The following is a 19,870-nucleotide window of genomic DNA, read 5'->3' on the forward strand; positions in this document are numbered from 1 at the left end:
ATTTCAGTGAGAGGTTTGTAACATTTATAGCATTTAAGCCCATCCGTCAGCTAGTGTGTTCCCCCAACCATTGTTACCCAGTGTTTTGCATGAGATTATGAAAAGACCAGCTGTGGTACTTCCCAGGGGCAGCTCAGGTGTTAGTGTGTTTGCACACAAAGTGTTAGTGTGTATTTAATTTGTAAGATGTTTACAGCTTTAAAAACTTGCTGAAACAGATACTGCCAATGGCTTTTAAGCACATTGAAAGAGACCGTTCACCTAAAAATGACAAAACTGTATGTAGGGCTGCATGATTAACCAAAAAACAAAACTCACGATATGGCGTAGTAAAATGATCAAATCACAAAGACTGTGATTATTATTGTTATTATTAGTATTACTTTATAGACATATTGATACATAACCACAAAACTTTTGGCCACATTGTGTAGCCCTACAAACAAGCGCATCAAACTTTTTTAGTATTATTTTTAAATCACATTCTATAATTTTTCATCAGAAAAATCACCATAAGGCCATTTTTTCCCCTAAATCATGCTACCTGCATAAATTGCTTTCTTCTACACAACATAAGAAAAGATGTTAAGCAAAATGTTTATTTTTTGATTTGTTGTCAAAATGATTTCTTGTAGACGGGCAAATGAAGACAATTAATTTCAACAGTACTTATGGTGCTTTCTTGACATTTTTTGCAACTCTGTGCCCATTTGCTTTCATTATATGGAAAAGAGCAGCCTGGACACTCTGTTAAACATATCCTTTTGAGTTAAATTGAAAAAAATCATCAACTTGAATGACGAGGGTAAGTAAATGACGGCAGAATGTTCACTTGAAATGTTGCATAACTACTAGGGGTTAACGATACATGGTTATATCGAGATAAAAATGCAACGATATGTATCGTTGATGTAAACGATATGATTTACGATATAGAGTTAGTTTTATCCAAGGCTCAGCTTACTGTATTTATAAAGTATAGGCTAATTTACCCAAATTTTGGTAATTCTGTCATCAAGTAGGCCTACTCCCCCTTAACACAAGTGAAGATATTTTTTATGAAACCTATTTCTGTCCCTCCATTTAAAGTCCATTCCCCTAAAACTTAAAAGATCCAAAAAATGTCACAAAGGCATCGTAAATTAATTAATTGAGTGATCTAATCCAAATTCTTCTGAAGAGACACAATAGCTTTATATGATGAACAGATTTACAACGGTGTGCATACTGTAGTAAAAACAGACACTCAAATGCTTGCATGACGTGTGAAAACAACATGAGAGTGAGTAAATGCAGAATTAAAATTTCTGGATGAATTAACCATTTACAGTTTGGGAATAGTCATTTTGACATGCTTTCTTGCGACTGCTATTGATTGCACTGACCATCTGAAAGGCACTCCTCAAAGTGAAAGCGCAAACATAATTTAAATCACCATATCACATTTAGGTTTAGCAGTATGATTATTCAAAGCGGTTTAGATGGTTTATTCTTATATATAGTGCATTAATAGCCGGAGAGACGGGACATAGCGAGTCTGTGTAAGAGATCCAACAAATGCCTGCATTGAAAGCACGAGTACTGTGTGAGGAAAAAAATAAAGTTTACAGAGTTTCAGTGACATTACTACATTAAACTTCTACTGTACATATAATGTTGAATTTAATGTATAATAATGCATTGGGGGAATATTGGTGGGTCCTGATAATAATACAATAATAATAATAACAACAATAATAATAAAAAAGAAATAATAGTAAAAAAACTCTTTATTTTGGCTTAAAATATTGTGATAGTATCGTATCGTGAGTTTTATCAAATCGTGACACGAGTGTATTGTTAAACCCCTAATAACTACTTAGAAAAATAGGCTAATATACCTAATCTCTGTGAAAATTGGTAGAACTTCTTTAGTTTGCCTACTAGTGGCACCACAGCAGCCCACGCCTGGTCTTGTAATGCCTCGTCATTAGGGTTCTGGATTGCCTGAAAAAACAAACATCACAATAACACAAACATCTGGCGACTTATAAATAATGTTTCCACAAGTCTAAATGGAACATATTATTTTATGACATCATGAGAATTGTGTACGTGGGATGAAGCTTTTAAATGATGTGCTCTTGAGGGGGGCAATTTGAGGATGTAAATGATGATCAAATCCAAAACCAAATACACAAGATGTTTTTTCTTTCTTTTTTTACATGAAGAACATCTAGTTAATGCTTTCTCTCTCTACCTCAGTGTACTTTCCAATTTCCAAATACATGTGGCTCATTAAAATAATTACTGAGTGTGCTGACATAAAAGGAATGCACCGTGTTCCATTGAGCAAATTAGAAAAAAGAAATAAAAGAAAACATTCACTTTCATTCTTCAGAAGACACCAGTCCTTAGCAACTGTATCTATATAGCAGCAGTATCCATGGCAACCAGAGTATCAATCACACTGACACTCACTAGTACAGAGGCGTGATTGAGCGGAGCAGAGAATTTCAAAATAACGCACACACAAGATGAGCTGTTTTAAAGCCACCAATATTGTTCCCTCAACTCATTTTGAGTGAATTTATTGACTCAAGTAGACACATTTTATTTGAACAACTGTATGTATGTGCATACATAATATGAGTCAAACATAACAGATCTTGTGTGTACCTCTCGTATCTCTTGGCCCGCGCCTTTATATGCCTGTAGTTCGTCAAGTATTCCCAGAGCATCCTTCAGGACCACATCCACTTCTTCCCACGTTTCCCGCTCTGCTTCTGTTGGCTGGGCATCTGGAGGTAGAGAGAGAGGTAGAGGTAGAGAGAGAGAGAAAAGGGAATAAATTAAGTAGACTTCAAGGTCTTTAATTAAAAGGTCTTTCAAGGTCACATTTCGTCAATGTCTGACACATTAAGAGTGAACATACTGTAGGTATGCAACTCATGAACAGGAATCAGAGCTTTATACCTTAGAGATTGAGGCAAGGATAAAAATGAAGGATAGAACAAAGAAAACGGATTACTTAGTGACACTTTGTACACTAGACTTAAGCATTTTAGTTGCTGATACTATGGGCAAATTCCACTATCACTGTGCCCTACCAACTCCAAATAGTGAGTACTCTGAAGGAAGAAGGATATTACTGTAACATTTGGTACATCATACACATTCACTACCATTTAAAAGTCTAGGAGACTGCAAGATTTTTTTAATTTTATTTTTTTAAAGAAATTTATACTTTTTGTGACTCGTTAAATTGACCAAAACTCAAAAAAACAAAAAAAAAAAAAACATTAAAAAAATATTTCTATTTAAAAAATTACAAAAATTCTTTTACTTTCTCTTAATATTTAGAATAAATTGCTGTGTCGAGCAGGACGAGTGGCGTGATTGATAATGAGCGACACCTGCGCAACGCAGTATCTCGTATCTCTCGCGGAGGAGCGGAAGAATAAAGGAGGAGCGACGACAGTGAAGATCGAGAGAGGACAGGCCTGGATTTATGTTGTGTTTTGTAATATGTGACAGCAGTCGTCCGTGAGGGGCTGCTGCCTTTGCTTTCATTTTGTATTTGTTTATTTTACGTTTATTAAAGTTTTTGAATGTTTGCCGGTTCCCGCCTCCTCCTTCCCACAACATCTAACCTTGCTACAATAGCAATTTTAAATGTATTAAAATAGAAAACATAGTTATTTTAATCTAGACAAAAACATAAAAAAAGATAAACATAAAATAAGACAAAACATTGTTTAGAAGAAAACAAGAACTGCGCTCTTACTAATGGCTTGCCAAATAGATTTGTCATTTATGCAGTGCAGCGATTTTCACTTAAATTATGTTGCACGTATTAGAAGATTATTACAGAGGCAGCTGACATTAAGGGAAGATTTTGCAGCTTTACTTGCAAATTACAATTCCTGTTCATCAATAAGGTGAGAACCAGACCCGTTATAAAAATTATTTGAAAGGTGTACTATCCAAGTAGTAACAGAAGATGCTTGTTGTTGTAACGGTGACAGTAACGCAGCCTAGTAGCTACACTAGTAGCAGCCGTTCCGTTCTGGCGTAGTTACCATTCACACTACATGGTACCTCAAGTTCAAATGATCTCGTGCCCAAGCCCACCTCTTCAAGCAGGCCAGGGCACGGTACAAAGTGATCACACTAGTTAAGTGAACTAGACTTAGGGTGCCAAACGTGCTCTAGAATGGCTCCGATCGCCTAGTGTAAGTACACCCTAACAAACCATTTGTTAAGTGATTTGCTTGCTCACATTTGTTTGGAATGTTTCCTCCTGTAGTGCTCTTCAAAGTTGCAAAAACAGCATCTGAAATTTGCTCATAAGTTAACTACACTCAATAAGTTTAAACTTGGAACATGAACATTGCATATACATAGTCCAAATGTGACATCACTATCAGCTTGTTAAAGTGTTTGTCAGGCCATACAGACTCTTCTGTAATAGAAAAAAAATGACAGTATTCAAATTTTGGGGTGAATTACTCATTTAACAGAGCCTAGCTGGGGCCTTAAAGAGTATTTGAGTCAAACCTCCACAGCTGAGCCAGTTTCATATGCTCAAAAGGCAAACTGTGGAATTTTAAATGGTGGAAACTTCAGGCCCACATCTAAAGAGAAAACTCAATTAGACATTGGCAGCTGTTAACTACAGCTGGCTTCAAGTGCAATTTAAGAAATGAAGGGCCACCTCCTTTCTCACCAAGCATTCAGATGCCACACATTAAGATTGCAATAGTCTTTCCGATTTTATGTTCACATCAGTAGGTCCTGTTCCAGTGCTCTGTGTCTTGGAGTCTCTCGCACTCCCATCCTCTTTATTAGTGTTACATAACTTTTTCTTACTCGTTCTTATAGGTGTCTGCCTGTTGACCCATGAATGAGCCAATGATTTCGAAGTGACTTCATATCGCCCCCTGTCTTTCTTCAAAGAAACAGCTACTGTGATTAAAAATCGAGACAAACATTGTAGGGTGGAAATGTTCTGTGGGCGAGGGCAATAAAAGCCAGGAAACTCTTGTTTTCCACTGTCTTCTTTTCTTTGGTTCATTCACCTTCCTTTGCTTTGAAGGGAGTTTTTAGGTTCAGACAAATGAGATGGTAGCAGATTGTTTGTGGTTCATGAACCAGTCTCCAGGGGAAAGGAGTTTTAGATAGTATCAAGTTCCAAAGAGGAACTGGCATTATTTATATGATGACCGGGTGATGACCTACACATCTTAATGGCAAAGTTGATGACAAAGTGCACGAACATACCAACAAGGACACATGAGATACTAAAGTAGTGCATATTGTGAAGGAAGCTTTAAGAATGGAAGACTGTTTACAAGTAATAAATGAAAGAGAGTTTATAGAAAGGGGAGAAATATCTCACTTTCAAAATCGAGGAAGAAGTTGGGCTCTTGTTCAAGGTCTGTGCATGTCAAAACTTTGAGGAGGTTCCCCATGACAACGTACCTAAAGGGAAAGAGAAAGAGACAGAGTTAAGTGACACATTTTGAACAGAAAGCATGATTCTGGCGGTCAGTTTAAGGTGGGGGCACTTAAGTGCTCTACTTTGATTCCATAATGGAGCTTATCTCCCCTGTTATCGGTCAAGAAACCATCGCCCCTCCAACCACCAGTCGACGCTCCTTCCCTTTACCCCACAGCTTCCACTCTCCAGACGCAGTGGTTTTCCTGTGCAGGGCCTTGGGTCGACCAGATGTCACTACTGTAACCCCCCTCCTTCAGCACACACACAGAGTTACGGGAATCCCTGCGCTTAGGTGGCCAGTGCCAACTGTGCATGTCATGCCTACTGCTCACGTTCAGTTCCCTATTGAGGGGCCCCAGGCGTTCAAAGTCAAGATTTAGGAAGTAGACTAGTGTTTTTAGATGTAAAAACAGCCCTCTAAAAACCATTCATTCTCTTGGGATAACTGAGGCCATTGGGTTTAACATTTTGCTTTTGCAAAATGTGAATAACAGTAGACACTGACAGTAGACAGGGGTGCAGTACAGAAGCAAGGCCAAACAATCCTTCCACACAGCTAAATCGAGGAGGGAAAAGTCACATTCCATTCAATAAAAGGGTACTTTTAATAGAAGACAGGACTTTATTTACTGAGTTACTGACTTATTACTGAACTAATAAAAAGTATAAATGGTACTATCTTCGATCCCAGTTTAAAGCACAAACACATATTGAAGCCCAATATACTTCAGGTAGAGTACAGTGTGCATTCGATGCGCATGAAGTCAATTTTATCATCAGTATATGTGTGCAAGCCAGTGTTTGCCTTGTTTGTCCACAACGAGATAACGCTATTTTGGCCCGTTGTTTTACAAACAAGAAAGAAACGGAAAAGACGGAACAACAACATCTTCAAACTTCTGGATGTCGTGTTGATGCGCACAGTCATAACTTCTGGAGAGCAATAGTGCAGACATTGGACAAGAATTACATTTTCTAGTGCGTTTCTTGTAAAGCACCAGTGTTCATGCACGCTATAAAAATGTACATTAAATGCAGGGTTTTTCCTACTTTGTAAATATTTTGCCAGCTGCCAAAATTAATCTTTGTCCTGCCAAACCTGCCGTTCTTCAGTACCGGTACCCGCTTATAGTCAGCTTCTTTAAAATGCTCCAGTGAGTGTTTGGGTTACACTTTATTTCGATAGTCCACTTTAGACATTCTACTAACTATAAGTCACTTTTAAAATACATGTCAAGTAACTCTCATTAGAGTATTAGTAGACTATAGTAGACTGTCAGTAGACTGTTAGGTTATGGTTAGGTGTTAGGCTTCGTGGACTATCGAAATAAAGTGTTACCAGTGTTTGTGTAAGTGCTCTGTCAAGAGCGTCAAAGGTTTCTATTTACAACGTGTTTTTGCAGCGTTGAACTTTGTAGCCAATCACAGACATATCTGTTGAGCGTGCAATTGCCAATCAGATGTTTAAGTTAGTCAGAATCCGTTTAAAATGGTGGAGGTTTTGTACAGCGCGAGTTCTGCACGCTCACGAATCCTTTCATTAAAACCAAAAAAAGTATAAACACGGTGTCAATGCAATGCAAAACAATAGAGCTGCCACTTTTTGTATGTAATATATTATTAACAGAAAGAAGCTAAAAGAGTTAAAGCTGAAAGAAGATAAAAAAATTAAAAAACATGTTATTATGACTATTTTGGAAAACCTTGCCTAAAACTGAAAGTGGACTTCTAATATTACAGATCTTTACAAAATCGCTCCAACAGTTATAAAAGCACTGTGTTTTAGCCTGTTAGAAAGTAAACTGTACAAGGACGATTCTGAGAAATCACACAGAAGGAAAAAATCCTTCCTTCCTAGTATACCAGTGTCCTCTAAAACAGTCACCTGACATAACCAGATAAAACACTGAGAATTGTGGTGGAGGCATTTTCCCATCGGCTTACAATGATATTTCTCGGTATAAAAGTTATTTTTACCAAGAACTCCAGTGGTCCTGTAGGTAAGCCTCTTGCTTTAAGTGACAGGAGTATCTGATTTGAATCCAGTAATGTAATTTTTTTTTTTTTTTTATACATTTACCAAATGCACAATTAAGCTGCAGATAATCTATTAAAACTACGGCAAAAAAAAAAAAAAAAAAAAAAATTGTGTGTGTTTTTATTATGTTTATTTAAGACAAAATTTGAATTTTAATATCGATCATAAGCAAGTAATAATTAATGATGGCCCATTGAATTATTAGAAAAATAATGCACACCCCGAGGTGGTAATGTGGCCACGATGCAAAGCAGACACATTTTTTGTAGGATTAATTTCTTATACATCTCATCCCAAGGCTCCATTGAAAATTCCAAAACATAATTTTTGAGCTATTAACGGAGGCTTGACTCTTGAGCCATTGATATACAGGCTAATTTCAGGGCTATCTGGGCGTGTGCTTTGAATGCATGCACAAAGAAAACTTCTCACATATCATGCGAGTAACGAATTGAGTTCTCTTTTGCACCTTATATAATATAATATAATATAATATAATATAATATAATATAATATAATATAATATAATATAATATAATATAATATAATATAATATAATATCCTTACTACACTCACACACAAAGTATTGACACAGATGTACACAATGTCATGACTACCTAATCCGTATTGTTTTGAAAGCTTGTCGTAAAGGTAGCTGCATCATACATACAGGCTGAACAACAAAAAAGACTGGGTTGTGTTTTCTTTCACCTAGTACAAAAGATGAAAGAGGAGAAGCAAGCAAACAAGAGGGAAAGGGTCAATCTAGGCCATGACAACAGCAGCGTATTACCCATGATTCCTGCGCCTCTGGCGGGAAGGGAGAGGAGTATAAAAACACACACACATAAGCATGCAGACAGCTAGATGTAGGTCACAGACATAAGTGTTTATGTGTGTATATGAGTGTTATATAATCTAGCTGATGGTGAGACAGGACACTTCTAAAAGAGATGCAAATCTGGACAGCATGGGAAAAACAGTCACTCCTACACGCCTGTCATTACAATTAACGTTAGTCATAGGGGCGAAGTATAAATAGCAGATCACTGAATGTCTTGGAGTGAATAAGTGAATTATATTGGCTGTTGGTTTATGTAACTGGTTAGTATGTGTTGAGTCATATACCGTATATTTTCTTAACATGCAAGAGTTTAGGTTAAACGTATAAGGGAAGGTGTAAAACTTCCGTCCTTTAATTCATCACCATTTATTTTTACATTTTCACTATTTTTAATCATGAATTTAAGAACAAATATTCCATGTATTCTCTCAGTTGATGTAGAATTATAAAGTAAGGCTGAAATTATAAATTATAATGAACTACATTGACAGCCTTACTTAAAAGTAAATGTCAATTTAACATCTCAATTTAATGTGACTAATAATTAAAATAAATAAATAAAATCAGCTGAGAAACAGTGAAGTGCAATACAATGACCAAATATGTGATGGCCAAATATTTTACAAAAGACCAACAATTATATACAGTATATAAAAACAATAACATTTAAAAAGTAAATCTTCTAATATACTTCTAAAGTTTTTTGTCTTGTCAATGATTTTGTCTGCTGCAATGATTTCTTTGAATTAACTTTGATTTAATTTACTATTTATATACTACTACTACTACTACTACTACTATAATATAATATTATTTATGTTAAATAAATAACATTAATTGATATATTTATTGGCTTAATTAATTTACATCATGCAATTAATTTAATTATTACATTTGGTATTAATGTAATCAATCTGTTCATTTAATCTATCATATCCCTTATAATAATTCATTTAAAAAAATTCATTTCATTTCATTGAAATGAATTGTAGCTATAACACTGCTGGAATTGCTTGAAATTTCATGTCAACTAGTCTCGTGCATGTCTGGGCTGGGAACACAGCAGAGAGATGGAGAGGGCGTATGTAGAGTGACAGGAGACAGGCTGCTGACAGGTGGAAAGTTGAGACATGAAGAGGTAGACAGGTAAACAGGCAAAGATACAGTGGGCATGAGATTTGACGAGGAGTGACGCAGGGGTTGAAGTCAGGTGAAGTGTCTGAGTTGGGATCGTCTGTGTGTGAGGGTCTCAAACAGTTACAGGGACTGGAAGATACTGACAGTAAACCAATGATCAAAAGCACTCTAACCCATACTGACAGAAGAAAAACTCATCTGAGCCAGCATACTCTAACTGATTCAGACATTCACACTTTACAAAGAGACACATGGACACATGGTGAGGGACAGTGACACGTTAAAGTTACACAGAGGATCATGTGGAGGTCAAGGCTTAGCAAAGCTTAGGATTAGAGTTCAAGGTCAGAGGTGTGAGTCAATCTCACGAAACAACCGCTGAAGCAGTGCAAAATAGTAGTCTTCCCTTCCCCCAAAGGTTACGTTTTTAGGTGTGCAAAAGTATGTTACAGAGAGCGTTAATTTTATGGACAACCAAAAACAACAGAAAAACCCAAAACTAGAGAAATCTGAAGAACAATGAAATCCAAAAATCACCTTATTAATATAACATAACATAACATAACATAATATAATTAGTGCTGGGCAACGATTAATTGCATCCAAAATAATATATGTGTGTGTACTGTGTATAATTATTAATGTGTATATAAATACACACATATGCATGTAAATATTTAAGAAGTATTATATTGTATACTATATATATATATATATATATATATAAATATTTTATATATAAATAAATACAAAATTCTTAAATATATAGGCATACATGCATGTGTATTTATATATACAAACAGATATATGATGTAAACACAAACTTTTATTTTGGATGCCATTAATCGTTGGCCAGCACTAAATATAATATAATATAATATAATATAATATAATATAATATAATATAATATAATATAATATAATATACCGTAACATAATATAATATAATTTAAACTATATATAATGCTTTTGCGCCCGCTTTACTGTGTTCATACTGATGGAAAGTTACTAAAAATAAATGTGATCTGAATCCAAGCCATGCCAAAGATGTACTGCTGCCAAGTGCGCCAACCCCAAATCCCAGCCAGCGCTCCCTCTAACCATTAGGGGGTCATTCCAAGGACGCCCATCTCAAAAATCCAATATTGCACCAAATTTTCACTGACAATCATATTTCGTATTAAAACAAAAAAGCAAACAAAAAACGTAAAATATTTATTTAGAGAAAGATCTTTTTTTCATAGACAAAATACATAAAGTCAAAAGTTTTCATTTGTGGTAATGATATCATTGGCTTAAAGGTCCTAATTACTCCTCATGACAACAACAGGGTATGTGGGCCACACTGAGGCAAGAGTGAAGATTATATTAGGCTCAGTGCATTTGCCTCTCAGCTTCATTCACAGCGGTCCCAAAGGGTGAAGGCGAGCTCCCCATACGAGCGCTTTCCGACAGAGAGAGGCTCTGACCTGGTTGTTTTCTTTTGGAAGCCTCCTACTGGGAGATTGCGTGCTGGAGGAGAGGAGCTACGATGGGATCTGGAGAAGGAGGGGGGCAAAGGGGGGTTCATTTAAGCCTGCTGGGCACTTACCATTCACTACTGCATTTTGATTGGCTGCACGCAAAAGTTCTCCTTCTCCTGCACTCCACTGTATCCATGGAGCTGAAAAAAAGCTGGTGCTACCAAAAACACGCCGACAGCCAATCAGAAAGCGAATGGCGAGGTGGAGGGGAGGATGAGGGCACTGGAACAGTAGTCCCGACTTAAGAGCTTGCGTATGAATATATGAATAGGGATGAGGTAATGCGCCAAAATGCACAACTAGCGCAACAGCGACACACTGATTAATCACGGAATTCAACCAATAACTGACATTCCAGTCTGAGGATGCAGAAATACATCATCAGTTATCCTGGTAAAAATTTAAAATAGAATGAGCTGCTTTTATGCCCGCTCCAATATTTCACAGTAATCTAAATGCATGTATGCAAATCAACCGATAACATATGGCAGGCTGGAATTCTGCAGGAGCACTGCAGCATGGGAATCCACGTGCTCCGCCATACTACGCTATAGTTGTGGCGGCATAGAAAAAAAAAAAAAAAAAACAATCTCCCCCTCCGTCACGTGGGCACGGCCGTGGAGTGGCTAACCGGCTGCCTGGGGCATCGAGGGGGAAGGGAGCGAGTGAATTAGTGTGTTTTCATGTGCTTGCTTATTTGAGTGAGTGGATGTAATAATCCAGTTATGTATGTGGTGAAGTATGTGCAGAATTGATCCTAATGGGAGAATATTGCCAGAAGAGCGACACTTAACGTAGCAGCCTTGTCTAAAATCAAATTTATAGAGGCTTAGCCAGAGATTTATGCAATTCAGGCTTAAAATACACATTTATTGACGATCAATTTCCAAACGCCAAGTGTGTGTCTGTGATATCTGTTAAGGTATGCTCAAGTATGAGTAATGTGTGCATGCCTGTGATGCATCATGCAGTGTCACTCTACAGCAGCATCACTTACATCCTTGTCTGCAGTTTTAACTTGACCTAAATTTCCCGGGGCGTGCCGCCACATCGTATTAGCCGAAAAGCTGTGCTCTGATTTCACCCCGAACCCTTGAAACCCACCCAGTCAAACAGAAAATGGGGGCGCAGATACCCTTCTTTCAGCCTAAAAATCTTGCCTGACCTGCCTGACCCCACCCGGCTTAGTTGATGAGTTAAATAAAATGAAGGAATCAAAAGGATGATGGATGAGGGGAAGCGTGCATTTGTTTTTGACTTGTAGCTCCGCCCACACTGGCCACACTGGAGTAAACAGCCGCTTTAATGCCCTCTTTAAGCACAAAATCAAAACAAACTGCTGGATAAGCCAATGAGGTTGCGGCGCTCTTGAGGGATGTAAGCTATTGGTGCCTCTGGTTTGAATTTTACTGCAACAACACTGTCAAATGACAACCGTGACATTTGTAGCTTTGATGTAACCTGCACCATGACAAATAGTGACACACAAACAGCGTGACGTTACTGCTGCTCACTTACAATTGTTATCATTTAAAGAATTTGCATAATTCTCAAGTAGGTGGTGGTGTATGGTGATAACCGAAGAGGTTGAGAGTAGGATTTTTGGTTAATCTCTCCTACAATAGGACCTCTTAGGCGGCGATGTACCTTTCACGATCAAAGCCAGAAACCATGGCAACCGAATATCATAAGCCAAAACAGGGCACCTCATCTGAAATGTTGGGAGAAGGAATTTTAAGCCTCCCCATTCCAAACGTTCAAAGTCTGTTTAATCGACAAACATGCATCACTTCCATTTCTGAAGCTGTTGAGATTAATGTAATCTTTCAAAGTTCCTTATGTTTTGTAAAGGAACAATGAGTTACACCAAAAAAAAAAAAAAAACGAAAACTGATAGACAGAACTTAATGCATCCTGCCTCCTAAATGTAGGTGGTACGTCCATGTTCGCTTCAGAAAACAGCAGATCTGGAGAGAATTCATGTGTTGGTGTCCTTCATTTACAGTGAAGGTCTTTAAGATCTGAGAAAGTCATTTGGCGCAAGACAAGCGCAGGACGTTTAGCCTCTGCATACAGATTAACACTGGCTGTGGCACTTTCGCAGCCTCAAGATGGAGATCTTGGCTAGGAAGTTTGCATGTGTAAGAAATACAATGTCTGACCCCCTTTTTGAAGCACTGATGTCTCTCTTGGCTATCAAATAAAATAAAATAAAGACATTATTTGACAAAAAGAAAATGTCAAATGGTTGTTTCAGTTTCTTTCGGTTTGCTTAATTCAGAGTAAGTGTGTGGCGGTCAGGAGAGTTGTTCGTGCGGAGTGTGAAGGGTGGGGCACTGTCAAACTGTGATGGGATTTTTGGGGTTGTGTGCAGCATGAGTTGGATTTACGCTAAGAGGCTTGAGATGGATTTTTAGGCACAGAGCACCCTCTGCTGAAAGGTGTGTGCAGTCGACCACTCCCTATTCTCTGGAAAATAAAATAAAATAAAATAAAAATGTATTGCATCAAGAAAATGCTAATACCCACAATTCTTAATCTAGGACTGATGTAAATTTCATAATAAGGTAAGAAAAGGGTAAAAGAAGGTGAAGAAGTTTATCATGAACAATATTTTTTTAATATTAACCATTGGGGACTGGACTGATTAATTGGGCACCAAGACCAAGAGTATGTATTAAGAAACAATATAGGAAGCCTGCACTATTTTCATAACAGACTTAATGATGGCTTCATAAAACTTTAGCAAAAATGGTCAATGGAGAATGATCTTGACATTAACACAGCAGGGGAATGACAGCGTCTGTAAAACGTATGTGGTATGCATGGGTGGGCGGTAAGTGCAGTGTGTATATGACACACGGTAAATGAAAGGGGAGCTAAACCAATGAATATTTAACTAATCCTTCCTCTCCCTTCAGCTGCATCAACATGTCTCTGAGAGCAGGCACTGACTGACTCACAAAACACACTGCCATCCTTCTCATACCTAAAAGATGTCTCAGATCTCAGTGGATGCGTCTACTCACTCAGCACCACTTCATGTCTTAAAAGGGCAATTATTGCCAAAGGTCAATGGAAAAGCAAAAGTGCACTTAAAAACACAAGTGTATCCAAATGCAAACTGAAATATGTATATTTAGCTTTGTTGAATGGAAACTTCTCTTCATTTACTTAAGTTACTTTCTACTTTGTAGTAGAATTAAAAGGTTAGCTCACCCAAAACCTAAAATTCTGTCATCATTTACTCACCCACATGTCGCTCCAAACCCGTAAGACCTTCGTTCATCTTCGAAACACATATAAAGATATTTTAAATAAAATCGGAGAGATTTGCGTCTCTCCATTAACAGCCCACGTAACTACTACTTTGTCGCTTCAAAAAGTTCCTAAAGAGATCGTAAAACTAATCCATATGAATGGAGCGGTTTAGTCCAAATCTTCTGAAGAGACACGATTGTGATGAACAAATTTTATTTATGTATTCAAGGATAAACATTCATTAACGCATGTATCAGTTATGGTAAACGGAAGCTCAAGCATATTCGCATGACATGCGAGAATAAATGAGGTTCATTCTCGTGTGTTACACAACACGTTTGAACTTCTGTAAAAACCAATGAGGTTTGTTCTTACGCATCAAGCAAGTACGGTTGAGCTTCTGTTTACGTTTGCTGAGCAATGTTAATGTGAATAAAAGCCTAAATCCAATCTGTTCATTATATAAAGTGATCGTGTCTCTTCAGAAAATGTTGGACTAAACCGCTCGATTAATATGGATTAGTTTTACGATCTTTTTTATACGTTTTTGAAGCTTCAAAATGGTTGTTGCCTAGCCGCCAACGGAGGGACAGAAAGCTCTCAGATTTCATCAAAAAGATGTGTTACGAAGACGAACGAAAGTTTAAAGGGTTTGGAACGACATGAGGGTGAGTAATTAATGACAGAATTTTTATTTTTGGGTGAGCTAACCCCTTTAAGTCGTAGGACCCACAGCTTTGGTCAAATGTAGTCAACTATAGGCATCATTTGAAGTTTTGCCCCCCAAAAAATTACTTTTATTGTCAATTTCACTTATTTATTCTCATCATTAGTTTAGTTACCTACTACAGTATGGAGTTTTCTTCAGCTTGTCATTTGTTTTGCTTGTCTGACAGAGAACTAATGTCTTGTAGATCTTGGGAAAGATGAATTGTTGTGATAGTAAAGACATTCTAGGGCCTTTCTTTCTAGAGTTGGTCACTAATGTCCCCTCTTCACTGCCCAGCTAGTGACAGGTGGTAGTAGGCCTACAATGACATTCAGAAATACCACCCATACATTTATTAAGTTCAAATCGGATTCAATCATCTAATTCAAGTCAATCTACAGTATAATTTTTAGGAATGAATATAGTTACCAAAATAATACACAAGTTGCCTCTTTCAAAAAGTGATGAAAGTGTCTAAAATCCAGAAACAACACACGTGTAGGACAATAACTTATAAGTTTGCAAATGGCGCCACCTGCTGTACAAAATAAACAATTACTTTAACACTCCAACACCACCAAATGCGCATTACACCAACCATTACCATAAATTTAAATTAGAAATACCATGGCAGAAAGCTCAAAATTGAATCAAAACTGAATCAAACACACAGATAAATATGGAAAACAACAGAGTTTATTTACTACACACTAGATTCAATAGTAGATTTTCCCTGTAGGACAATAAAAGAGGCAAAACCACAAACCATGTCCAGAGAGCAGAATATTAGTCATTTGGGATGGACCTTCTTTGTTTTGTTTTACTACCCAGACAAATAGCAAGGCATTAAAAACATCTTCTAAACCACAGAAATGGAACCTGGAAACCACACAGAACACCCTAGATTTGTGTCAGGGCATTCACATTCATCCTAAAACTATCTGCATATTCTACTCTGTCAATCAGGGTTCCAACACTTTCCAACACCAATGAATTTTCATGATTTCTAGTCATTCATGGCTCTTCCAGTCAATCAAGCTAAGAGATTTTTTTAATCATTTCATAGAGATATAAGAGACAAGTATAGCGGTGATTTTTAGTTGAAGAGATATTTTACAACGAAGCAGAATCAATTACACGACTGGTCAAATGTTTGGGGTCAATACGATTTTTTTTACGTTTTTGAAAGAAGTCTCTTAGGCTCATCAAGCATAAAAATACAGTGTAAAAACAGTAATATTGTGAAATATTACTACAATGTAAAATACTTAGCATTTTTTAAATTTTAAAAAAATGAACAGTGTTGAAAACAGTAGGCCTATAGGGCTGCTTCATATTTTTTTGGAAACCATGATACATTTTTCAAAACAACATATATTTGAAACAGAAATCTTTTTTAACATTATAAATGTCATCACTTTTGTTCAATTTAATGGATCCTTGCTGAATAAAAGTATTAATTTCTTTCAAAATAACAATCTTTTAAGATTTTATTTATTTTTATTATCATTTCAGACCTTTGAAATTCCCTGGACTGTAGGAAGGCAGTTCAAGACACCAGTTTAATTATAACTAGTTAGTATACATTACACATGATGTGGAAGTTTGATTATTATCTAAATAACCAGCAATCCAAACTCATTTCTAATCAAAATGCAGATGGACAGACTTGTAACTGTCTAACTGATACCGCCAGACATCTGAAAATAATCAGGCATGAATCATACAGTTATTCCAACAACAAACAGCTCAGAGCAATCGTGTAAATCCTATTAAAGTGGTGAATCCTCTTGTAGAGGCAGTTTTCAAGATTACCAGACAGTGGCAGCATTGGCTGATATGCAGGGGGAGGGGCTGACACTGTTAAAGATGACCTCAGGCTCCACTGTTAGGCATATATAATCCATCCTCGCCTTAGAAAACTACAAGGCGTTTTCATTGGCTCCCAGCCACAAGATTTGGAATAATCCAAATGCTAAAATAAAATTTCATTTTATGAACTAGGTGTCTGCTTACAGATAGATGTCAAGATGAAAAGGGTGTGTTCTCTACCTCGAAGTCAGCAATTAAATGTGCACCAGCTTGTCAATGTATCCATGGAAACAAAGGCAAAAATAAACATGGGTGGTTAGGGGAAGGAAATAATAAAAATAAAATAATTTGGGGGAGGAAAAAGACACAAGCTAAAAAAAGTCATAAGGGCGGAGGCATGTTGTCATCTAAAATAAAAGTTGTGGTAGTCTTTTCTTCCCTATTGTGACGTACATCCAGGTGAAACAGATTCGCGAGCAAGAAAAAAAAATGTGTGCCACACTTGCCCATCGGCCCATCTGAATCGTTGATCGTTTGCTATTGCTGAGATCTCATGCAAGTGACCAGACAGACAGACAGACAGACAGACAGACAGACAGATAGATAGACAGATAGATTTTTTCCAGCTTTGGCAAGTTAAAGCTGACTGAATGGTTAAGAATAATGGGTGATATTCATTAGTTATTTGTTTATGGGTCATTATCCAGCTTTCTGCACACTTTAAAGAGATAATTCAACCAAACAATTAAAAAAATTCTGTCATCATTGACTTCCTTCCATTTGTACTATGGAAGTCACTGTGGACCAGCAACTGTTTGGTAGCCAATATTCTTCCAAATAGCTTTTGTTTTCAACAGAATAAAGAAACTCATACAGGTTTCGTACAACTTGAGCATGAGTAAATTATTACTTAATTTTTTATTTTTGGGTGTACTATCCCTTTAAATCTGGCACAAAGTTAAAGCATTGCACTAAGATTGCATTTATTGTAATTGGCCAGTTTGTTGAGATTGTTTCAGTTATTTACAGAAAATTACTTTTATATTTAAAGGTGTTAACTATATTAATCTTACACTGCAAAGTACAAAGGATTCAATTAATCACAACAATTTGTGACAATTATTTAATGAACGAAGCACACCAAAAAATGTAAGATAAAGCCCTAAAACAGACAACTGATCACCATAATCGCAATTATTTCTTTGACAATTAATCGTCAGCCAAATTTCATAATCGGGACAGAACCTAGCCCTAATAATCCCCTCTTTCATCACACGACAATGCATTTCTAATGTATAACATCTTAACATTCTTGCCCACCCGACTGAAAACTGGCACGCATTCAGTACCCTCTCCATGCTCTGAGAGAAACCACAAACAGCTATTCGCTTGGCTTTAGACTCTCCTCCATCATGCATATAAATGGGGCCACCTTCTCTAAACTCTGACACTATGATTACATAAGCCGCCATCCTAGAGGAACAGGAAGCTGCATTACTCAAGCCTTCTTTATGTCCCACAATGCCATTCACTTCCGCAGTGGCCTTGTTACACAATCTGGGCTCACATCTCTGTTGGAAAAAAATGCAAAGCAAGACGTTCTCTCTCTTTTATTAAAGCTTGAAAAACAATTGTGACAGAACTACATGCCATCAACTGCTGGGAAAACTGCACTGCTTTCTCAGATGTCAGAGTATATAGTTGAAGATGATCAAGTATAAGTGTATAAAACAAAACAAAAAAAAACTGAATCAAGTAAATCATAAAACAATAAACACACAAAAATATTTGCTGTTTGTGTCCAAAGCTTAAACGAAAGAACCCAAAGCTTATCTCAACGCTCAAACCAATTACAAATACTAAGACAGATGATAAACTCAAAGACTGCTTTGCACCTGCAACACATCAACAGCCGTGAGAACAGGAAAACTCCACATACCAGAAAACACTGAAACAAGAATGTCCCACACCCCAATCCAGCAGCCCAGAGCAGAATCATATGAGAGCTAGAGCACCAGGACACCCAGAATGCTGAACTGACAAAAGAGACTCATTGCTAAAATATCAGGGGAATGCAGGAGAGAGGAAGTTGTTTCTGGACAACTGAACTGTGGTGTCATTCAGATGTGAAGGTCTTGCAATACACTTAATAAAAACAATTTACAATGAAAACCGAACACCTTTACATGTTCAAGATACAGCACATGAACACTGTTCAAAACAAATGTAATGCGATAAAACAGTCAAGTCATTTTGACGGTCACATTTTTTTGTTGCACTGTCAGTAGCTCCACCCACAGTAAAATCTCATTGGTTCAAACTCCTGCTCTGCGTGTTTGTATTTTAAATGTCAAATATGTTTTAACTGGCTGTGATTTTGTTGCAACAAACTTGATGCTTTGTGCCTAGCTAGGAAGATGTGTAATATGAAAAGCAATTACAGCACAGTAACTGTAATATGGCAGTGATTTTAAAGGGGTCATATTTTACCGTACCATGTTAATGTAAGAGCATTTTTAGAATGAGCTGATTTTTGTGGTTTAGTTTCAACAAATTCTTCATGTTGGTTCTGAAATTTAGATTTAGTAAGTGTATTTATTTACACTACCAATCAAAATGGTCTTTGCATTAAATTGATCAAAAGTGACACTAAAGACTTTTACAATGTTACAAAACATTTCTATTTAGAATACATTAGTGCCTTCTTAATAGGCTAATTATCCTAGAAAAAAAGATTACAGTTAATACACAAATTTGAACAAAACAGTTGCTACAGTTCACATCAGTTAAAATAGTAAAATAACTGCACAGTAGTTGTAATAGAGCTGTGATTGTGTGTTGAGATGCTTACCAGCAGAAAAGCAGAGGAGGTGACAGAAGGGAGGCCTAGCCAGGCATTCGCCAAGGTCGCAATCCTACAGAAGTACTAACAATCTGCAAAAAGAGAAGAGAAAAATTATTTTTCATTATCACTGCTAAAAATAAAAAAAATAAAAAGAAACAGAGCTGTGATATCAATCACTGAATGTGCTTTTAAGCAGCATTTCTCCTTTTCAATTCCTCT

The 19,870-nt window shown here is 36.9% G+C and overlaps 1 protein-coding gene across 3 annotated transcripts in view; it reads right to left on the minus strand.

The window, feature by feature from the left end:
* fam49bb (family with sequence similarity 49 member Bb) overlaps positions 1-19,870 on the minus strand; it is a 47,367-nt gene that overhangs the window by 10,432 nt on the left and 17,065 nt on the right. For 2 of the 3 annotated variants that reach the window (XM_084398636.1, XM_084398637.1), the window contains exons 2-5: positions 19,658-19,740; positions 5,381-5,463; positions 2,659-2,780; positions 1,881-1,986 (exon numbers count right to left, since the gene is read on the minus strand). In XM_084398636.1, the coding sequence (XP_084254762.1) occupies positions 1,881-1,986; positions 2,659-2,780; positions 5,381-5,453 (301 nt within the window). In that variant the 5' untranslated portion in view covers positions 5,454-5,463; positions 19,658-19,740. Of the gene's footprint in view, positions 1-1,880; positions 1,987-2,658; positions 2,781-5,380; positions 5,464-18,745; positions 18,823-19,657; positions 19,741-19,870 lie in introns of those variants that run through there. The other variant, XM_084398638.1, reaches the window with a different exon arrangement.

The sequence above is a fragment of the Rutilus rutilus genome, assembly GCF_951802725.1.
Source record: "Rutilus rutilus genome assembly, chromosome: 24".
Classification (NCBI taxonomy): domain Eukaryota; kingdom Metazoa; phylum Chordata; class Actinopteri; order Cypriniformes; family Leuciscidae; genus Rutilus; species Rutilus rutilus.